General features: G+C 37.5%; 1 protein-coding gene across 1 annotated transcript in view; it reads left to right on the forward strand.

Moving 5' to 3' along the window:
- The window catches only part of ZNF143 (zinc finger protein 143), a 43,733-nt gene extending 24,312 nt beyond the window's left edge, over positions 1 to 19,421 (forward strand). Inside the window, exons 8-16 of the mRNA XM_086750040.1 lie at positions 1,169 to 1,288; positions 2,304 to 2,379; positions 5,558 to 5,683; positions 8,700 to 8,879; positions 9,975 to 10,202; positions 12,274 to 12,422; positions 13,959 to 14,120; positions 14,950 to 15,096; positions 18,067 to 19,421. Of these exons, the coding sequence (XP_086606166.1) occupies positions 1,169 to 1,288; positions 2,304 to 2,379; positions 5,558 to 5,683; positions 8,700 to 8,879; positions 9,975 to 10,202; positions 12,274 to 12,422; positions 13,959 to 14,120; positions 14,950 to 15,096; positions 18,067 to 18,150 (1,272 nt within the window). The 3' untranslated portion in view covers positions 18,151 to 19,421. The remainder of the gene's footprint in view (positions 1 to 1,168; positions 1,289 to 2,303; positions 2,380 to 5,557; positions 5,684 to 8,699; positions 8,880 to 9,974; positions 10,203 to 12,273; positions 12,423 to 13,958; positions 14,121 to 14,949; positions 15,097 to 18,066) is intronic.
- The last annotated feature ends 243 nt before the right edge of the window (positions 19,422 to 19,664 follow it).

A 19,664-nucleotide genomic window follows, 5' to 3' on the forward strand; every position in this document is an offset into this window, starting at 1 on the left:
ACAGGCCAAGGTCCTCTTGGGGAACTTTACCCACTCTGGTATCTGCTGGAAGACCATCACAACAGGGCACATGAAATCTAGGAGGTTTCTGGAGTTTAGGGATGGCAACTGGCAACCTCAAAGTAGGTTACTGAGCAGCTGGTGAGATAACACACTTCGCTGGACCTCATACTTACAAAGAAGAATTAGTTGGTAGTGTGAAGGCTAGGGGCAGCCTTCAGAAGTCTCCAACCTCAGAGATACTCAGAACACATCTTGATACTGCTGTGATAACCTGCTGCAGCTGACCCTGCTTTGAGCAGGGGGTGTTGGACTAGAAGATCTCCAGAGGTGCCTGCCTACCTCATCTATTCTGTGAAATGTTCTTTTGAAGATTCAGAATTGAATTGGATCCATAAGAAAAGAGAGGTGGTTTAAAAGAAGGATAGACCTTTTAAAATAGTCTCTATTATGTTGCATACAGTTGTATCAAAATTTTTACATTTGATTTTCTGGTTCTTTCTTCATTCTTTATGAATGTTTTTTTGCATATTAGTGTATGCAGAAGCCTTTAAAAGAGATTTAAGTTGCATCACAAAGCTGTACTGTATACTTTTGTGTTATGTCATGCCAGAAAGGAGAGTAGAACCTAGCTCAAATTCCTTCAATTAGTTTGATCAAGACAGATGCATCACTGACAAAGTACAGAATGCTTTCCATCATTTTCAAATAGTTCTCATTATAAGTGCATTTAATTATTGTTTGGCCTTTGCGTGAACTTATCTTTGAAGGTGTTCTGATTTATGGCTAATCTCCCTTAGGAACGGATACAGTGCCTTAGATGTAATCTGAGCCTCTTCTGTCTACTGATTTGGTCGCTTTACCTCCAGGCTTATATTTCAAATTATTTTGTCTTTGTTGTTATTTGGCTAATTAATACTTGCATTTAAATTTGCTAGCTGCCAGTAAATATGTTTTACAGTTTCGCTCTTTCCTTTCATCAGAACTTATGCTTTTTTGTTAGTTAATTTCAGTTTATATATTGAGGACTAAGAAATAATGGCATAGCAAAGAGCAACAAAATAAACCTGTCAGAATCAGCTCTTAGTTGATAGCAAAATAACGTGTGTAACTTTTCTGATCTATTGTAGGTTGTTTTTTAATGGTGGTTTTTTTTTTTCAACTTAAGATTGTCTTGCAAGGACATGGAACAAGAGTGACTGCAAAATCTCAGCAAAGTGGAGAGAAAGCCTTTCGCTGTGATTATGATGGCTGTGGAAAACTCTACACAACAGCTCACCATCTCAAGGTGATGAGATGTAAAATGAGCATTGCTACTTTGCAGGCATTATTTTTTTTTGTCAGATTATGCGGTTAAAACTAACAGAAATTAACGGAGATAGTTGCAGTGGTGCTGTTTTGTCAAATGTTTATTGGATTGATTTTACAATCATTGGTTGTCCCAGATGCTTGGCTGATTTTGTTTAGTGTTCTGGACAAATGCAGGTATAGGATCATATTAGGCTCCTATATTGCCAGTATGTAAGAAATCTCATGTTGAGAGAGACTGTTTCTACCAGCAGTGTCAAAGAAATTCTGAAATCCAGTGTTCACTTTATCTACTTTATATGTATGCATGATCATGCAAAAATGCCAGTTTTTGAAAGATTTTTCCATCATAATACAAAGTCTAACTCTTCAAGAAAACAATCTAACATTCAAAGTGAAAAGCTGGAACATCTTTTGGTGTTGGTCTCTGACAAAACATTTTTACAGGTGGCAAATCCTTAATTCTCTACCTTTTTTGAATTAAGTAAAGGAATTACTGAAAGAGTAGGGTGAAGAGCTGTTGACGTTCCAGCTTAGGCAGGGGTGATCACTTGCCAATGAGGTTAACTCCTTGCACTGTTACCTTGTCTCTGACAAAACATTCTGGAGTCAGTGAGTAATTGACTCTGTGGATCATGTGTTAAAATGGTGTCCTTGCTGTAGAAGTTTCATGCAATATAAGAGGATCATTAGAAGTGCTCAGTGGAGTCAAATCAGATAGAGAGGGGCTCTGAGGCATGTTTGCATACTATCTTTGCATGATGGCAACTCTGCATGGATTTACCTAAACGTTTTTTTTGCAAAACTGTCTGAAAGGATCAGGTTAGACATTGGAAAGAGGCATCTTTAGTTTAATCACTGATTTAAAAAGAAGACACTTGAATGTGAATCTTAGGAAGATTAAAAAAAAAATTGTCTTTGAGAATTAACTGTTTGTGTGTTGACATAATCAGATACAACATTTCATTAAGTCGGAGTATTGGATGTCCTGACAGGTCCATGAAAGGTCACACACAGGAGACAGACCGTATCAGTGTGAACATCCTGGATGTGGCAAAGCTTTTGCAACAGGTAGGCTAGCTCCTTCTGCTTGTTAGTGTTTGTCTTTGTATAAACTAAATTTTTAATATTGCTTTTTTTAAATTGCTAGGTTGTTGTAGTTTATGCCCACTCAGGACCAAGCTATGCAGTCTCTTGTTTGCTCTCCCTGCTCTTTGAGGGAATGGGGGAGAGATATTATAACAAAAAGCTCCAGGTTTGAGATAAGGACAGTGAGAGAAGATTGAAGTTACCGTTATGGACAAAACAGACTTGAATTGGGGAAAACTGTTTCAGTTTATTATTAATAATAAAACCAAGGCAGGACAATGAGAAAGAGAACAAAACCAGCTTTCCCCTACCCCTCCCTCTTGCTGGGCTTAACTTCATTTCAAATTATCTCTACCTCCTTCCCCCCACCCCTCCTGGAATGGCACAGGGGGATAATAGGGAATGGGTGTTGTGGTCAGTTCATCACATATTGTTTTCCAATGCTCCTTCCTTCTCAGGGGAAGGACTCCTCACATTCCTCCCCTGCTCCAGCGTGGGGTCCCTCTCACAGGCTGCAGTCCTTCATGAACTGCTCCAGCACGGGATCTTTTTCCACAGGGTGCAGTCTCTCAGGAACCAGCTGCCGCAGCACGGGCCCTCCATGGGCCACAGCCTCCTTCAGGCATTTGCCTCCTCCAGAAGGGGGTCCTCCACAGGCTGCAGGTGGATCTCTCCTCCTCTCTGTGGGCTTTCATGGGCTGCAGAGGGACAGCCTGCTTCACCACCGGCTGCAGGGGAATCTCTGCCAGGAGCAGCATTATTCTTCCCCCTCCTTCTTTACTGACCTTGGAATCTGCAGCTGTTCCTCTCACAAGAAATTCTTCACAATCAGGCTCAGGCAGACGCCTCTCTGGTTCTCTTCACATCTCCTCTCTTCTCTCAATCGGGCCAGGCCAAGTCAGGCCCAGTGGGAGGCCAGAGGGTGAGGTCTGGAAGACCCATAATACTTTCGCCTCCCCCTCTCTACCTGCACTTCTGCTTCTTCACTCCATTTTTTTTTTGTTTGTTTTTGGTTTTTTGGGGGTTTTTTTTTTTGGTTTTTTTTTTGTTGTTGTTGTTATTTTTAATTTTTTTTTTATTTTCTCCTTTTTAAGTACACTACCAGAGAGGCATTATCACTGTTACCAATGAGCTTGGCCCTGGCTAGCAGCAGGTCTGCCCTAGACCCAGCCAGGTCCTCTGGACAAGAGTGAAACTTCTAACAACTTCTCACAGAAGCTGCTACCGTAGCCCCACCACCACTACACAAAACCAGCACATAAGAACTTGGTTGGGAGAACTGAAAAAAAAAAAAGTCATCATTTCAGTGTAGCATATAGAAAGGACAGAGGATTTAACTCTTAGTTACTGAAGGAGGAATGAGGTGAAACACTTGGCACTTTCCCTTACTTTTCACCTGTCATGCTAGTCAGATTTTATGTTGAAAAAATAGGCTTTTCATTAGAAACTAACAGGATAAGTCAAATGAGGTGATAATAAGAAGCTGAACCTGGTGGCTAGAGGTAATTACGTCATCTTCTGCTCCAAATTTGAAAAGAACTTTGAGGGGATGTCCCTGCTCCTTGCAGGGGGGTTGGACTAGATGACCTTTGAAGATCCCTTCCAACTCTAACCAATGAGTCTATGAGTCTATGGAAGATGCCATTTTAAATGTTATTTATTGAATTTGTATCGAAGAATGACATTTTTCATGAAGCGAATTCTACATTTTGTAAAGATTGCTCTGTTCATAAATTATGCTCTCCCTGAGATTAACTTGATAGTGCAAAATGCAATTATGAAGAATGAAACATAGAAGAAAGTGAAAGAACAAAGCTTCTTTCAAATGTATTCTTTTACTTGGAATGTAAATTCAATATGATGCCTAGAAAAGTTAGGCTCTATTTCAAAAACAAAACAACAAACTAAGGTGTTTTTAAAATAACTTCATCTGATCTAATACTGTATTTTGGAATAGAAACAAGCAAAATAAATGCTGATGACAAAGCTCAAGAGGGAAATAACCACGCTTAAAGGGTTGCACCTAAGTTCAATTGCATAGGGTTTGTAAAGGGATTTCAAAACTACATAATTCTCTTCCATTGCAACAGACTGATGTATGGCTATAAACAGCTGTTTATCTATTAAGATCATAATTTTTGGTCACAGCTGTTGTACCACTGTAGTTCAGCAATCCTTTCCTTTGATAAAGTTTCTTTTAAGGACTGAATGTTCTTGGTTTAAATATTAAGAACTCTCCTGAGTTGGATCATGCAATTGAGTTTATTTTAGATGTAAGAATTAATTAATGCTTAGCTTGGTAGACATGCTTTATGTTTTTGAAAACATAAAAAATAGGAATTTCAGCTGTTTTAGGGATGTAGTGAGAACATACTGTGAAACTAAAGCAGGTGCCATCTTCTTACAGACTGTTACATTATTTTATAGAAATACATACATCCCTTGTGGACACAAGTAAAATTCCAGTTCATTTTCTAAAATGGCTGTTTCAGGGTTCTCTAGCCATGATCTTTTAAGGGAAGTGCAGAAAGGAAAATCTTGGTAAAATACTCTTTGAAAAATAATTTACAGAGGGCCTGATCCAAAGTTTGCTTTAGACTGGTAGAGTTTTTGATGAGGATGAGTTCCTAAAAGTAATTTTAATGGGAATGAGTGTCCATGACTGCTATCTGTCAGCACCTATATATGTGATGATGTTAATAATATAGTTAGAATAACTTAGAGCCTGGATAGCCGTAGAGCTTTTCTTGCTGACTTCATTAATGGGACTGATTTCTGTGTGAGCTAATAATTCAATGTAATTTTGATGACAGTAGTGGTAAGAGATAAAAGGCTGATGGAATACAGAGCATACAGCTTCCCCAGAAGACAAAATAAATACTTGTCTACATCGTAATCCCTACAGTTTATCCTTTTGAGGGGAAGAAGCATTGTAGAAGTGTACTTTCTTCATAAATGAAGGATGAAAGAATTTCTAAACAGTATGTAGAATTCTGCTGCTCTGTGTGGTAGAATGAAGAGCTTATGAAGAGTCAAAGAGCAAATTTTACTCATCAGGGAGCTTCCTGATTGGAATGGCAAGCGCAGCTTTTGATGGTGATGGTTTATAAGTATCCTAATTTTGTGTTTATACTATTATAACATCCTTTCTGATCTCCAGGATATGGGTTAAAAAGTCATGTCCGAACACACACTGGTGAAAAGCCTTATCGGTGCACAGAAGAAAATTGCACCAAGTCATTCAAGACTTCAGGAGACCTGCAGAAACATATCCGAACCCACACAGGTACTATTATCACCTATTGTTTTTTTGTATTAATTCACTTAGGTGGATTTTTTTTTTAATTCTTGATCATTCTGTGACTTTATACTTATGAAATCAGTCTGTGTATGCTCTCTTTCTGAAGTGCAGTGAGCTCAACAGCATTTCAGCATGGTAAGCATTTACTGCAAATCCAGCATGATTTTCTTGGAAAAAGTGCTTAAGCATTCACACTGCTATTGCAAATGCACTAACTTTTAGCAGTGCATCACTTATGTTGTCACTGAGTCACCTGGTGCCTTTACAGTTTCAATTGCAGCTGTAACAGAACAAGGAACTTTTCCTCAGTAATATGACTCGCCTTTTAGAAATGGCATCAGTGTTCATAAGTTTTAGTGCTTTAAGATAACTTGCATGCCAGCTTCATAATAGTTCTGAGTTTGTTGTTATCCTGATTTCCCTTCTTGCAGCAGAAAAATGAACAAAGGTATCACAGAAAGCCAACTGTTGTTAAAAGTTCCAAATGCATAAAAAATAAAATCTTACATTTTGTCTAAAAAAGAAATATTCATTTGAAAGCCAAAACACAAATAAATTCTAGACAGCATACACTACACTTTGCAAAACTCTGAGTGCACATGTGTGCACAATGTCTCCTTTGCTCCTGAGATCTCCAAAAAAAAAAAAAAAAAAAAAAAAAGAAAAGAAAAACAAACAAACAAAAACTCTTAAATATAGGAAGAATAATCTATCACTTATTAACCTATTCCATTAAGTATATTTACTTGCCTGCTAGAACATTGATTGAGTTTTTCCACTGAACCTTCTGAATCTTGGAGAGTAAAAAAAGAACAAAAGAAATAGGTTGAAAATAACAATGCCGGGGGGCGGGGGGGATAAAAGCAGGCAATAAAAATTATAAAAACTCAAGATGACAGTGAGATAATTCTGCTTTCCTGGACTTCCATATTCAAATACAGTCTCTTGGGATTAGTGCTATCTTGATGTTAAATTGGTCATCAGGATGAAGACATAAAAGTGTAATCTGTTTTCAGTTCTAGAAGAGAAGTGCTTGACATTTTAATGTTGTACATCAAGTACAGACTATAAACTGAAATATTTCTGTAGTATGGACAACTTGATTAGCTGTAGACTGTTTTCTTTACTTCTTTATGGCCATAGAAGTGGTATGGTAACTTAATCGCTTTAATCTAATTTAGCAATTGAAACAAAAGACTTGAGCCAGCCCTGTGTGACCATTTGCCCATTTGAACAATATTAATAATACAGTCATAGACTCCCAGCAGTCTAGGCACTGGAGTTCAGGGGTCTCTTTTTTTTAGATTTATAAGTAGTTGCAGAAAGCCAAAGAACGAGAAGACAATTGCACCACGTCCTTTGTGCAGATCAATGGAGTAGTATATGCTCATACACTATGCAAGCTGCAACAGTGCACCTGATGGAGGCAAGTCTGGGCTCAGCCCACTCTCTCCCATGGCTCTGAAACCTTTTTGTTCCTTTATCATGTAGAGCAGGGTTAGCACTTTCTTAATTTTCTGCCTGATGTAGCCAAAAGTAATTTTTCCCTCTTTTACAGAGGCAGTGCAGTCTCACTTTCTGTTGCCTCGAGTTGCTCCATGAACTTATTATTCTGGTATCAGGAAAGCTGGTGTGAATGGTTCCTCATAGCTGCTGGAGGGTAGAGCTTGAAAGCTTCCCACTTGCTTTGCAGTTCTAGTGCTAGAAATCTCAGTCACCTAGAAACAGGTTGCCCTTCTAACAAGTACATTAGAAACTTAAAGGCTGACTTCACCAACCGGCTGGATTACATTCTTGCGGGCATTCTTTAAGAGCAATGTGTTTTGGTTTCTAATACAGAGTCTGTTCTTGGGAGGGGTTGACTCTGCAACTGTGCTCCTGTCAGGCATGATTTGAGGTCCTGTGCTGAAGCAAGGATTAGGGGAGCCACGGTAACACGAACACTGAGGCGTGTACACTTAATACACACACACACTGCCTTGTCAGGAAGCTGAAAAACCTTCCCAAAACAGCTGCTCTAGGGAGTGAATTATAGTTTTTTCTGCCAAGGAGCTAACTACTTTGGAGTTCGGTGGTATTAATGTCTCTATCAGGACTTCAGGATGATTTTTTTTTTTCTGGCTCTTAACTACTTAATGTTGTATCTGTAGTGGTAATCTGCCCTCTCTTACTCTCAGATTCTTCTCTTTGGTAAGCAGTACAGTGAGTGAAACGTACTTAGCTCTAGGGAGTGTGAAATTACACCAGGACAGCATGTCAGGTGGCTTGCACTTCTTCAGAGTTAACTCCCTTCACTCTCCTGCTCTGTGTGCGTTCATAGATCTGAAGGGTCAGGGGTATTAGACAGGGGTTGGCCTTATCTAGTGTTCATGGTGAAATGTTTTGGTGCAGTGATGTAAGTTATTGTGCTTAAATTTCTATTACATGAATAGACTTATTTTAAAAGCAACCTGTATTTGTGCTTGCTTGGTTTTGGGGTTTGAAACTTGAGTTTCAGGGCTGTCTCTCTTTAAAAAAATTGGTTCTTCTCATGTAAGGTTAATGCTTTCTGTAATGAATTTTACTAATTCATTTGTATCTTGGTTATATGCTAAATGATGAAGGGAGTTTTTTCATTTTATGAATGACAATTGACAAATGTAGAAATGGTATGATACACTTAGTTTGGACAATGTAGGTATGAATTGGGGGTTGTTAAATACATGTTAGAATATGGATGATGTGGAAGCTAATCCAAGCAACTGAGTCTGTCTTATACATCATAAGTACTAATCTAAATGCTTCATAATTTAGCTTACAAATTGTACGATTTTCCTAAATTTTGTCAGTTTTGGCTAAACAGTACAAAGATCTAGAGTGGTATGTTCATGGTATTTCTGACTGAGAGTGTCAAAGAGAGAATTAGCTTTAAATTCCTACGTTCAGTCTAAGTATAAGTTAGAATTTTTGTTCTTCTATAACTTTTGCATGTGTATCTTTTTATTTTCTTTTTCTTTTTCAGGTGAAAGACCCTTTAAGTGTCCATTTGAAGGATGTGGCAGGTCATTCACAACATCTAATATTAGAAAGGTTCACATCAGGACACATACAGGCGAAAGGCCTTATTACTGTACAGAGCCAGGATGTGGGAGAGCTTTTGCCAGTGCAACTAATTATAAGAATCATGTGAGAATACACACAGGTATATGAGTGATGTTTTGTATTTCGAAGTGGAAACTGCGTCGGAGAGTCTATGTCATTCTCCTTGTGAACACTGTTTTGCTGCATTGTAATTAGGTATAGTCATGTTTATATGGCTTGGTACTTTTGTTTAGGCCTGGTCTCCCCTCAGCTGAGGATAGTTAAGCAGTTAGTTTTCCCACCTTGCTGTCAAGGCAGAATAATTTTGTTTTGGATACAAAGTTCTTTAAAACAAATGCAAAACCTTGTCTTAGTGGACATTGAGCTGAATCCTTAATATGGTTCTGGGGCTTGCCTCTACTGTGAGCTGTTTCTTAAATAAAGCACAAGTATGAGCTTGACTTTGGTTCACCATTGTGAGTCACACTTTCATCCCAGCTGTATTTTCCTTGCTGCTGGAGCAGTGGTCAAAACCTTCTTTTTATAGATGGAGGTGAAAATACTTATCCAACTTGATTGGCAGGGTTAGTAATCAGAAACAATCTGCACAAATTCAAAAGTTCTAAAATGTAAAAGCCAGTGAGAGCCATATCGTCGTTGTAGCCTTACATATTTTATAGAAGCACAGATGAGTTTCATAGAGGTATGTTTTGTATCTCAGATTATCTTTTTAGTTTATAATGTAATTTGGATGTTTGTTTCGTTGATTTTTAAATGAAAGGTGTTTTTATATGAAACCACAATTGTTAAAACATATGCTTCCTATAAATTTCTTCAGAGCTTAAAGACTTACTTTTGTAAGTGAAATTGTATTAGAGCATCTACATACCTGATCATTGAGGAAAAGTGGAGCTTCCAATAATAAAACGAAATTCTCAATACAATGCCAAACAGACATCACAGCTTTCAGCCTGTATCCTCCTGTCTTCATCAGAAGGATATTTTAGATGGAATGATAGGGAGAGAAAAGAGCCTAGCTTTCACTGGCAGTAGTAGAGGATGCATTAGCAAACTTTGTGAGCTTGCACTTCACTGCTGCGTTTGAAATTGAAGTATGGTTGGTAATGAAAGTGTGCCACTAAATATCATTTGTTAACATTTTTTTTCTGTGCATCCTGGATGAAGTTCTCTTTAGCCCTTTTGTTTTTCCATACAGGGGAGAAGCCCTATGTCTGTACAGTTCCTGGTTGTGATAAACGTTTTACAGAGTATTCCAGTTTATACAAACATCATGTCGTACATACTCATTCCAAACCATATAACTGTAATCACTGTGGGAAAACATACAAGCAGATTTCTACACTTGCTATGCACAAGCGGACAGCACACAATGACACAGAGCCCATTGAAGAAGAACAAGAGGCTTTTTTTGAGCCACCTCCAGGTTAGAGTTTCAGTCTTTGACTCTCTTGTAAAAAAAATTGAGTTGGATAATATTTTGCTGTTTTTTTATAACCAAGGAAATTAAAGCATGTATAAAAATCTGAAACTCTTAATAAAGTTATTTAACTTCTTTGTAGGACTTTTTAGTGTGGTAGGCAACTGGTAAACAGAAAATGAGAGATTAATTGACCAGATCATAAACTCAATTATAGCAGTCCTGGGGATAAGAGAGAAATTTGACTTGCGGACCCAGTAAGACTGCTATAGACATGACTGTGGAAAGGGACCTGTGAGAGTCTAAAATGTTTATGTTTGCAACCTACTGTATTTTTAGATGTGAATGAAGATAGGAAATAGAAGCGCAAACTGTTTTGGTCAGAAAAGTTGTTTTACTTACGTGTATGTGGAAAACTGCACTGAATGCCTCTAGGAGATTTGCTATAGTTGAATTCCTTATTTCAAGGGAATAATAATATTCATTTACTGAGGTTAAACATTTATTAAGATAATGAACTTACTTAAATCTTCACACAAAGGCATCACTGTATTCTTCTGTATGTTTGTTAATTAGTAACTCTTCTAAAAAGCTGCCAGTCGTGTTTGCATGGACCCTCTTGTACAGAGAGGTTAAAACATTGTCGTAGTTCAGCCCCGATCGGGACTAAACTACGCAGTCTCTCTCTCACTCCCCCCACCCTCCAAGAGAATAGGGAGAGATAATACAAGAAAAAACGGCTCGAGTTTTGAGATAAGGAAAAGGGAGAAATCCTTAAAGTTACTGTCACGGGTAAAACAGACTCGACTTGGGGAAAGCTATTCATTTATTTCTAAAAACAGCAGGATAATGAGACAGGACAGAGAACAAGATAACCTTCCTCCACCCCTCCCTCTTCCCAGGCTTAACATTATCTCTACTAGTTTCCCCCTCCCCGAGCGGCACAGGGGGCAAGAGGGCATGGGGGTTGCAGTCAGTTCATCACACGTTGTTTTACGCCGCTGCTTCATGGGCGGGGGAAGAACTCCTCACATTCCTCCCTTGCTCCATCGTGGGGTCCCACCCATATGCCACAGTCCTTCGTGAAACTGCTCTGGCATGGGTCATCTCTTCCACGGGTGCAGTCTCTCCAGAATGGCTGTCCCAGCGCAGGGCCTCCATGGGCCACAGCCGCCTTCAGGCATCCACCTCCCCTGGTACGGGGTCCTTCACGGGCTCCAAGTGGATCTCTGCTCCTCTGTGGACCTCCATGGGCTGCAGGGGGACAACCTGCTCCACCATGGTCATCACCACAGGCTGCAGGGGAATCTTGGCCAGGAGCTGTATTACTCCTCCCCCTCCTTCTTCACTGACCTTGGCGTCTGCAGCCATGACTCTCTCTCACTCACAAGAAAAGTTCTTCACAACAGGCTGGCAGATGCCTCTCAGGTTCTCTTCACATCTCATCTCCTCTCCTTTTCTTGCAGCCAGGCCGGGCTGAGTTGGGCCCAGTTGGCTGCCTGGCAAGAGGCCAGAGGGTGAGGCCTGCAAGGCCCACAAGGCTCATGCCTGCCCCTCTCTGCCCCTTCTCAGCTTCTTCACACCTCCCTTTTTTTTTTTTCCTGCTTCCCCTTCCCCTTCCCAGAAGCGTTATCACGGAACATTCTGCTACCAATTGGCTCGGCCTTGGCCAGCAGCAGGTCCACCCTAGGCCTGGCTGAGTCCACTGAACAAAGGGGAGCAACTTCTCGCAGTTTCCTACAGAAGCTACCACCTTAGGCCCCCCCTCACTAAAGAAAACCACAACAAATGTAATGAATTAATTAGAAATGTTTGTCATCTCTTTAATATTCACTTATAAACTAAATGTATATTTTCTTCATGTGTAATATTTGTGTATGTTAAAACTCACTGCTAAAAGATTATACCCCGTGTTTCCAAAACAAGACTTTTTTACTTGTTTTTCTTATCTTTCCTTCCACTAGAATTTGAAGTGTTTAAAACCTTCAAACCAGGCTGGCACTTAATTCTTGTCATTTACTTTCCTGACAGTATTTAAGTATGTAAACTACCCTCTTGCCTTCTTTGTATCAAATAGGTCAAAGTGAAGATGTTCTCAAAGGCTCCCAGATAACCTATGTGACAGGTGTAGATGGAGAAGATGTAATTTCTGCACAGGTTGCTACAGTTACTCAGTCAGGATTAGGTCAACAAGTAGCACTAATATCTCAGGATGGAACCCAACATGTAAGTAACCATAGTGTTAAAGAGCTGACAAAAATATGTTGAGAATTGAGACAGGTGTTTGCAGATACTCCATGTGCTTTCTAAAATCAGTTAGGATTCTTGATAAATATGTACACGGGCTTCTTAATGAAATCACCTTCTTTGGAGCTGATTATTCTGTTAATATCTGATGGTCATCTTCACTGTTGTCTGCACACACTTTTGCGGAATGGGTGTAGGAAATCTTTCTAGTCCAATTGCCTGCTTTACAAGGTGTTTGGTAGTGTGCAGTTCTTACCATTTCTAACATAAAGAAGAGGCTAAGGAATGCTGTGATAGTACCTCCACTTGAAAATTCCTTTGGATATACTTTTTTAAGGACTCCGATGGATATATTTCTTTTAAGGATTCCCATGGATGTATTTTTTTTTAAGGACTTCATATGAAATTTCATACATTTGAACACAACTGTTTTGTTTAGTGTTTAGCTATGGCAATACATTGAAGGTATATGAGGAAAAGTTTGTATCTCAGATGGAAAGGTAGCTGAAATGCCAGTAGCATATGAAAGATATCTTCTAAATTCAAACTGGAAATTAAATATTAAAGGGGGGTGTTATATTGCCAGCACTGAATATAGCAGCAGTACTAAGTAACTGGGATTTTTACCCTCTAAAATGAAGGTCTGCAGAAGTCTTGACATGGAGTTCTGACTTTTAAGTTATCCTTCAGCTTGACTTTAGTTCTGGGATGTTTTATTACCTTGTAAATCAGACATCAAATTACGTATCTGATGCCCTAATGCATTTATACTGCAGACATCAGTAATTTATATCATTCATTTTTTATTAATTGTTTATTTGTGGTTTAAATTCTAAGCCCTTATGGGCCTCTTTAGTATTTCCATTAAGATAAAAGTATGTCAGGTGGTACTACCTTAAGTCACATTGTCCATTGTGTAAGGCACATGCATATATAATGTATCATGCAGTTAAACTGGATATGATCTGATTAACATGGAGTTGTAGACTCGGGGCAAGTATGCATCCTTTTTGTTATTACTGAGATCCATAGTTTCATTTCTGTAAACAGATAAGTGTGTCTGAAAGGTCATCGAATATTAGATCCCAATCAGTAAGATGAATGCGATGAGAGCTCTTTGTCCAAGACAAGGACTTGGCCAAAGAGTGATGGTGAATCTTAAGGCATGAATGCCAGTCAGGAAGTGGAGTAACAGCTACTAGATCTTTTGGCCAATATGTTACTTGTGGTCTTGGCTTAAAATATTTTTTCCCTGCTATTATGAGCAAGTTGCCTTTTTGTTCTGGATTGCTAAACATTTTGTTTCAAATTAAGAAACTGAACTAGCAAGAGTATTCCTGCTGAATCAACTAGCAGGAATTTGTTTGATAAATGCTGTTACACTTCAAATGCACATCATCCTTTTGTCAAACCTTACTTAAAAACATATGTTATCTTGCCAGAAACTAAGACTTGGGGATTACTTGAGCAGCAATCAAACCTTCTTCTTTTACTTTAGGAATTGCTTTGTTTCAGGTCAACATATCTCAGGCAGATATGCAAGCTATTGGCAATACTATCACTATGGTAACACAAGATGGCACCACCATCACAGTCCCTGCCCACGACGCAGTCATCTCTTCTGCAGGAACACATTCCGTAGCAATGGTTACTGCAGAAAGCACTGAAGGACAGCAGGTAAGATATTACCCTGTAGATGTGTAATGTTCCTTTATAAAATAGGTACCTAAGTCATCACAGTTCTGTCATTCACGTAGATTTATCAAAGTAAAGCAGTCTTCAACACCTGGCCATAGCATTCTCCCCATAAAAGCATGGTGTGTTCCCCTCCAGTGCTATACATAAGAATATGTCAGAATGTTTAAAAAGGAGTAATTAGGCACCAAGAAAAAATTCTGAGGTACGAGTCCAGTAATTCATTAAGGTGCATGTAAAATAAAACCTAGAAATGCTAAGCGTTTCCCGGAAGTCACACAGTAGATGAGTGGCAGAGCTACAAATAGAATCCAGTATGAACTGTAACTTTATCACGTAGTATTATGGACTGTAATTTTTCTGGCAGATGGGAAACATTTCTGTAAGTGTGTATGTGTGGTTTAGTTTTTAATATACAAATACAATAGCTAACTTTTTTAGTAGAGCTGTAGTGATATAATTTTTAATCTTTTAAGTTAAAATTCATACCACTGTTCTAAAAATATGCCACATGAAAATGAAGATACTTATTAATCACCATACTCTGCATGTATAAATAATCACAGGCTTATAGGCACATTTATTGAACTGTGCAGTTATGAGTGTATTCATATTTTGAGAGCTAATAGATAACTTTGAGAATACAGTGATCACAACCTTTCTTAAAAAAATTATCTTTTGCACAATAGAATTATGCTCAGGAATAATCACGGCTTTGAATTTACATTTAACTTTGAAGATAACCACTGTATGAGGTCAGTAATGGTAACAGATCTGTCATCCAGCTGATTCTCTTCCTTTGGTCTTGAAGGTTGCTATTGTGGCTCAAGACTTAGCAGCATTTCATAGTGCCTCCTCAGAAATAGGACATCAGCAACATGGGCACCATTTAGTGACTACAGAAACTAGACCTGTTACATTGTTGGCTACATCCAATGGAACACAAATTGCAGTACAGGTAAGACAGTGCTAAATGTTTTTTGGAGTGTTTCTTCTAGAGTTAGAAGCTCCTACTCATGTATCAATGATTTGAATAAGCTTGGCTCCCCTGAAAAAAATAGTCCATAACCATATGATCTCATACTTAAAATAATATATGGGGTTAGGAAGAGGAATAATAAGCACCTGATTTTCCAAATCTACTTGTAGAACTTCCAAAAAAGGGGGAGGTTAGGGGAGGGCCAAACTTCAGGTCAACTGAATTGTTCATGGAGTCACAGGTTTTCAGTGGAAAAGTGTTTTCCATTCATCCTTCAGCATTACATACAAAACTGACACATATAAAGCCAAACTCTCAAGCGTAAATTGCTATGAACGTATGCAGATAAAATTACTGAATTTGTTATTTGAACCTTGAAATGCTAATAGCAAAAAAGTATAGACAGTTATGTAGAAAGATTAATGATCATAACTGTCTGGAAATAGTAACCTATTTATGTGTCAAACCAGCACAGTACAAGCAGCAGTCTCTGTAAATAGTTCCTCGCATTGTGCAAACACTTTAATGAAAAAGTAATTTCTAAGTATGAAAGAGTTTAATTTAAATTGGGCTAATTTAAAAGAAGATGGAAACCAAGCACAAATTAAGGATTTATCTAGAAAGTAACCAAAACCTAAACAAGTATTTTCATGAATAGTTGATTCAGAGAAAAGCTTGGCTTCACTGGAAGGTTGAAAAAAACTTCTAGGGCAAACGACGGCCTGTAGGCCACCTTATTCAAACATTAACTTAACTATATGTATATATTATTTTTGTTACATATGATATGGTGGAGGTTAATAGAAGGTTTTGGAAATTTTAAGCCTGGAAGATTTAGTATTTTTAAAATGCATCTTTTTAAATGACATTGTCGTCAAGGGTCAAATAAGTGACTGAAGGATCTTAGGGAAACTGCCATTCCAATGACAGAAGCCAATTTTAAACTCAAAGTAAAATAAAAGGAATTAGTTTAAATTTTCGGTTGCGTAGTAGTATCAGTTCTGCAAAGTGCCTAATACTTTTGGTCCACCTCATAGGCCTCTTGATTCTGTGCTTAACTGTATGCATACATAGGAAGTCCAGTGGGAATGCAATGAATCTACTTTTGTATTCAAACTTATGGTGGAATTGGGACTCGGCACTTTGTGGGTTTGATGCTATTGTTGTCTGGGTATCACCACAGACACACATTTTACTCTAGAGAACATGGAAAATCACACAAACCGTACATCCTGAAACAGTATACAATTAGGAGGAGGATAATTTTCATGGATGTGATACACCCTATGAATTTCAGAGTTGAGTATATGCAAATGTCTTGAGCATGGTTTGCATGATGGGTCTTAGCTCTGACAAATACCAATATAAAAGCACATCGGTGCGGCTATGCAGAGAGGAGGTGCTCAAAAGAGTTTCTAAGCAAATAGTATTAAGCACTGCAAGTTAATATGGATTCTTGGAAACAGAAAAAGAAATGCAGAAAATGCTCTCACAGATTTCATTTCCAGGGGATAAAATATACTTCATGTGTGGAACTAACAGCATCTTGTCTGGTTCCTTCAAACAGCATTCGCTGAAACTAATAGGAGATCAAAAACCTTTGAGCATTTGAGTCTCAGGACTAATGCTGCAGTGTGTGTATGCATGCTACTCTCTTAAGAGCTCAGATTGAAAGGAATTGTGTTAGTATCTTGAAGCACAAATGGGAGATTGTTAAGTGGAAAATAACAAGTCAGATGCTGATTGCAAAGCAATGAAAGTTGAGCTCTTAATTCTGAACTCCTGTCTTTTGAGCTAAACATCACTAAAGCGGTGCTTTTGGTGAAGTATATTAATTAAAATATAAAATACAAATAGAAGAACGAGAATTCAAAATTAAAATATTATTGATTATTCCTGAGTTCCTGGTTGTTTCTCTTTTCTAGTTTCGTACCAATAAATGAATCCATTTGGTCTCTAAATACTGATAAAGCCAGTAGCCTCATAGCCAGATTGAGGTTCTAAGGAGGTGGTAACGGAGGTCTTCTTACTTTGAGTGGCTTGAGAATGTGAAACCCAGTGACTGTAAAAACAAGTTACAGGTTATAGTTAGAACTGTCCCATTAGGTCTATCCATCTGACAAATAATCTGATTTTACTTTTCACACTCTCGTAGATCTTTCTCCTGAACCAATAGGTAATGGCCAACTTTATGGTTTTGTTCAGTTGAGGTTGTCTTCAGTGTTCCCATCACTGGATGCACATGCATGGTGTACATACTATAAAACTCCATGGCAATTGTGTCCAGTTGTCTTTATTCAGGGTTTGTTGATGTTGCTTCTGACAGTGACAGATATATTGATGGCCTTGTAGTTTCAGCTACAAGACAATTTCCTCTCTAAACTACTGGAGAATCAAACAGTGTCATCATGACTTCATTTTTATACAGTGAGGATTCTGCAATAAGTATACATTTTTTAATATCTATATTATGTTACATGGTGTTCCAAAGAGCTGACTTTCTGCAAGAGTTAAGAAAATTTAAGATGGATGTTTGCTTTACCAGTGTTAAAATGTAATTCAACAGCTACCATGACTTTTGAAAGCCTTTTCTTAGCTTTGTTACATCTGCCAAGCTGAAATATCATCTATTTTGTGTGTTATGAAATGTGTTTACCATGCAGCAGTTCTTTGAAGAAAATTTATTCAGTAGATACATGGAAACTCAGTTTAATCTGCTATTGGAAACTATCTTAATTGTCATGCTGATTAGATAGCTGCTGGTATATATTACGGAGAAGAGGTGTGACAATACTGATCACACTTACTTGTGCTAAAGTATTGATCCATATCTAGAACTTTGGTTTAATCTTTCTTTTTTCTTTTCTTTCTTTCTTTTTTTTTTTTTACAAATTTGTATCCATACGTAATATTTTGGATTTATTTATGTTTAAATACATTTTGTTTCAGCTTGGAGAACAACAGTCTCTGGAAGAAGCCATTAGAATAGCTTCCAGAATACAACAGGGTGAAACACCAGGGATTGATGATTAACTTCTAAAACTACTACCAGAACAATAGAGTGAAATATTATTTTCAATCAACAAAGGTCCATGCCAGCAGCAGCCTGTAAAAACTTTGAAGTTCCCCGCTCATTGATAACTGTGTACACATTTTAGCCAAGAGCGAAGAACAGTTTGTAAGTTTTGTGTACATAACCCTTGGAATGGACTGACATAATCTACTTCCAACCGCTGTATATTTACGAATATGGAATTAGGATTATATAGTAAATTTCCTTGTTATCCTTTCATCAGATTTCAGACTGGTCTACAAGCAAGTGAAAAATTAAATAGAAGTATTGGAATTAATTTTTAATGTTATGTACATATAATGAAGGCATTACTGAAGATTTCAAATGTTCAAAATACTTTTAAAAATCATAATTTCAGGAACCCTTACAAGTCATAAAGATGACAGAGCCTTTAAAATTGCATTCCATAAATGGAAACATCTTGGATTTTGAGCCTGCTGTAAATCTTTGTATTTTGATTTGTTTCATACAGATTTGAATACACTTTAGATTACCCACCCTATCTCATTCACTGTAAATACAGACTGTTAATGCTGGAAGTGCTAATTATATTATCTTTAAATTGGATTATGTACAAAGGAGAAACTTTGGTTGTTCAGTATTAAGTAAATCTAATGATTTTGTTTCTTTACATATTTTACTTAAGATGTTACTCTCGAATTATTATGCAATAAAATATAGCAGGATTGTATTGTCTAGATAGGATTATATTGTCGTGTGATGTACTGTTTCACTTTTTAATGAGACTGAAGTTCAAATTATTTATTTACGGCCTTGTATAAATTTTTCCAAAGTTTATTTATCATAATCTTAAATTTTTGACATATTGATTTTGATCATAATCCACTATAGTGTATTAAGTAATTAGTGTTCATAGTTACTTTAAACATTCTAAAACACTACAAGAATTATTAAAATAGTTATTAGTCAACTGACTTCGTCAAAAAAGTAAACTACCTGTTTTCAAGAGGAATATTTTCAAATGGTGCATTTGCAGCATAAGTACAAGTACTAATGTCTATTTTCAACAGTTCCGAGTGCCTGCTGCTACCATTCAGTACCTAGGATATGCTGATAATCAGTGCTTTTGAAAATCAAGACACAAGTCACTAGAAAAAAAGGGATTAATTAATGATAAGTACAATGCTCCTCTCCACCTGTCATTCTGTAAAGGAAAAAAATCCATTGTAGATATGTATAACACATACAGTAAAATGTAACTTCAAACTTTCTTATATGAAAAAGTGTCTTTACTCTTGTTAGTAAGCTTGTTAAGCAAGTTAAATTTTTCTTGTCTTCATGTAAGATTCTTTGGTTATTTTAGATGAGTGTCAAGAGCACTTCTGAAACTGAAGCCTCACCTTTTACCTTCTCAAGGGAAGGATTGAACATTTTCTGGATTGTTAATTAAGTAATCATTTTATAAGTACTGTGAGGTATACATTTTACATTAAAAAAAATAAAGTCCATAACT

The sequence above is a fragment of the Chlamydotis macqueenii genome, chromosome 5, assembly GCF_036417535.1.
Source record: "Chlamydotis macqueenii isolate bChlMac1 chromosome 5, bChlMac1.mat, whole genome shotgun sequence".
In the NCBI taxonomy this organism is placed as follows: domain Eukaryota; kingdom Metazoa; phylum Chordata; class Aves; order Otidiformes; family Otididae; genus Chlamydotis; species Chlamydotis macqueenii.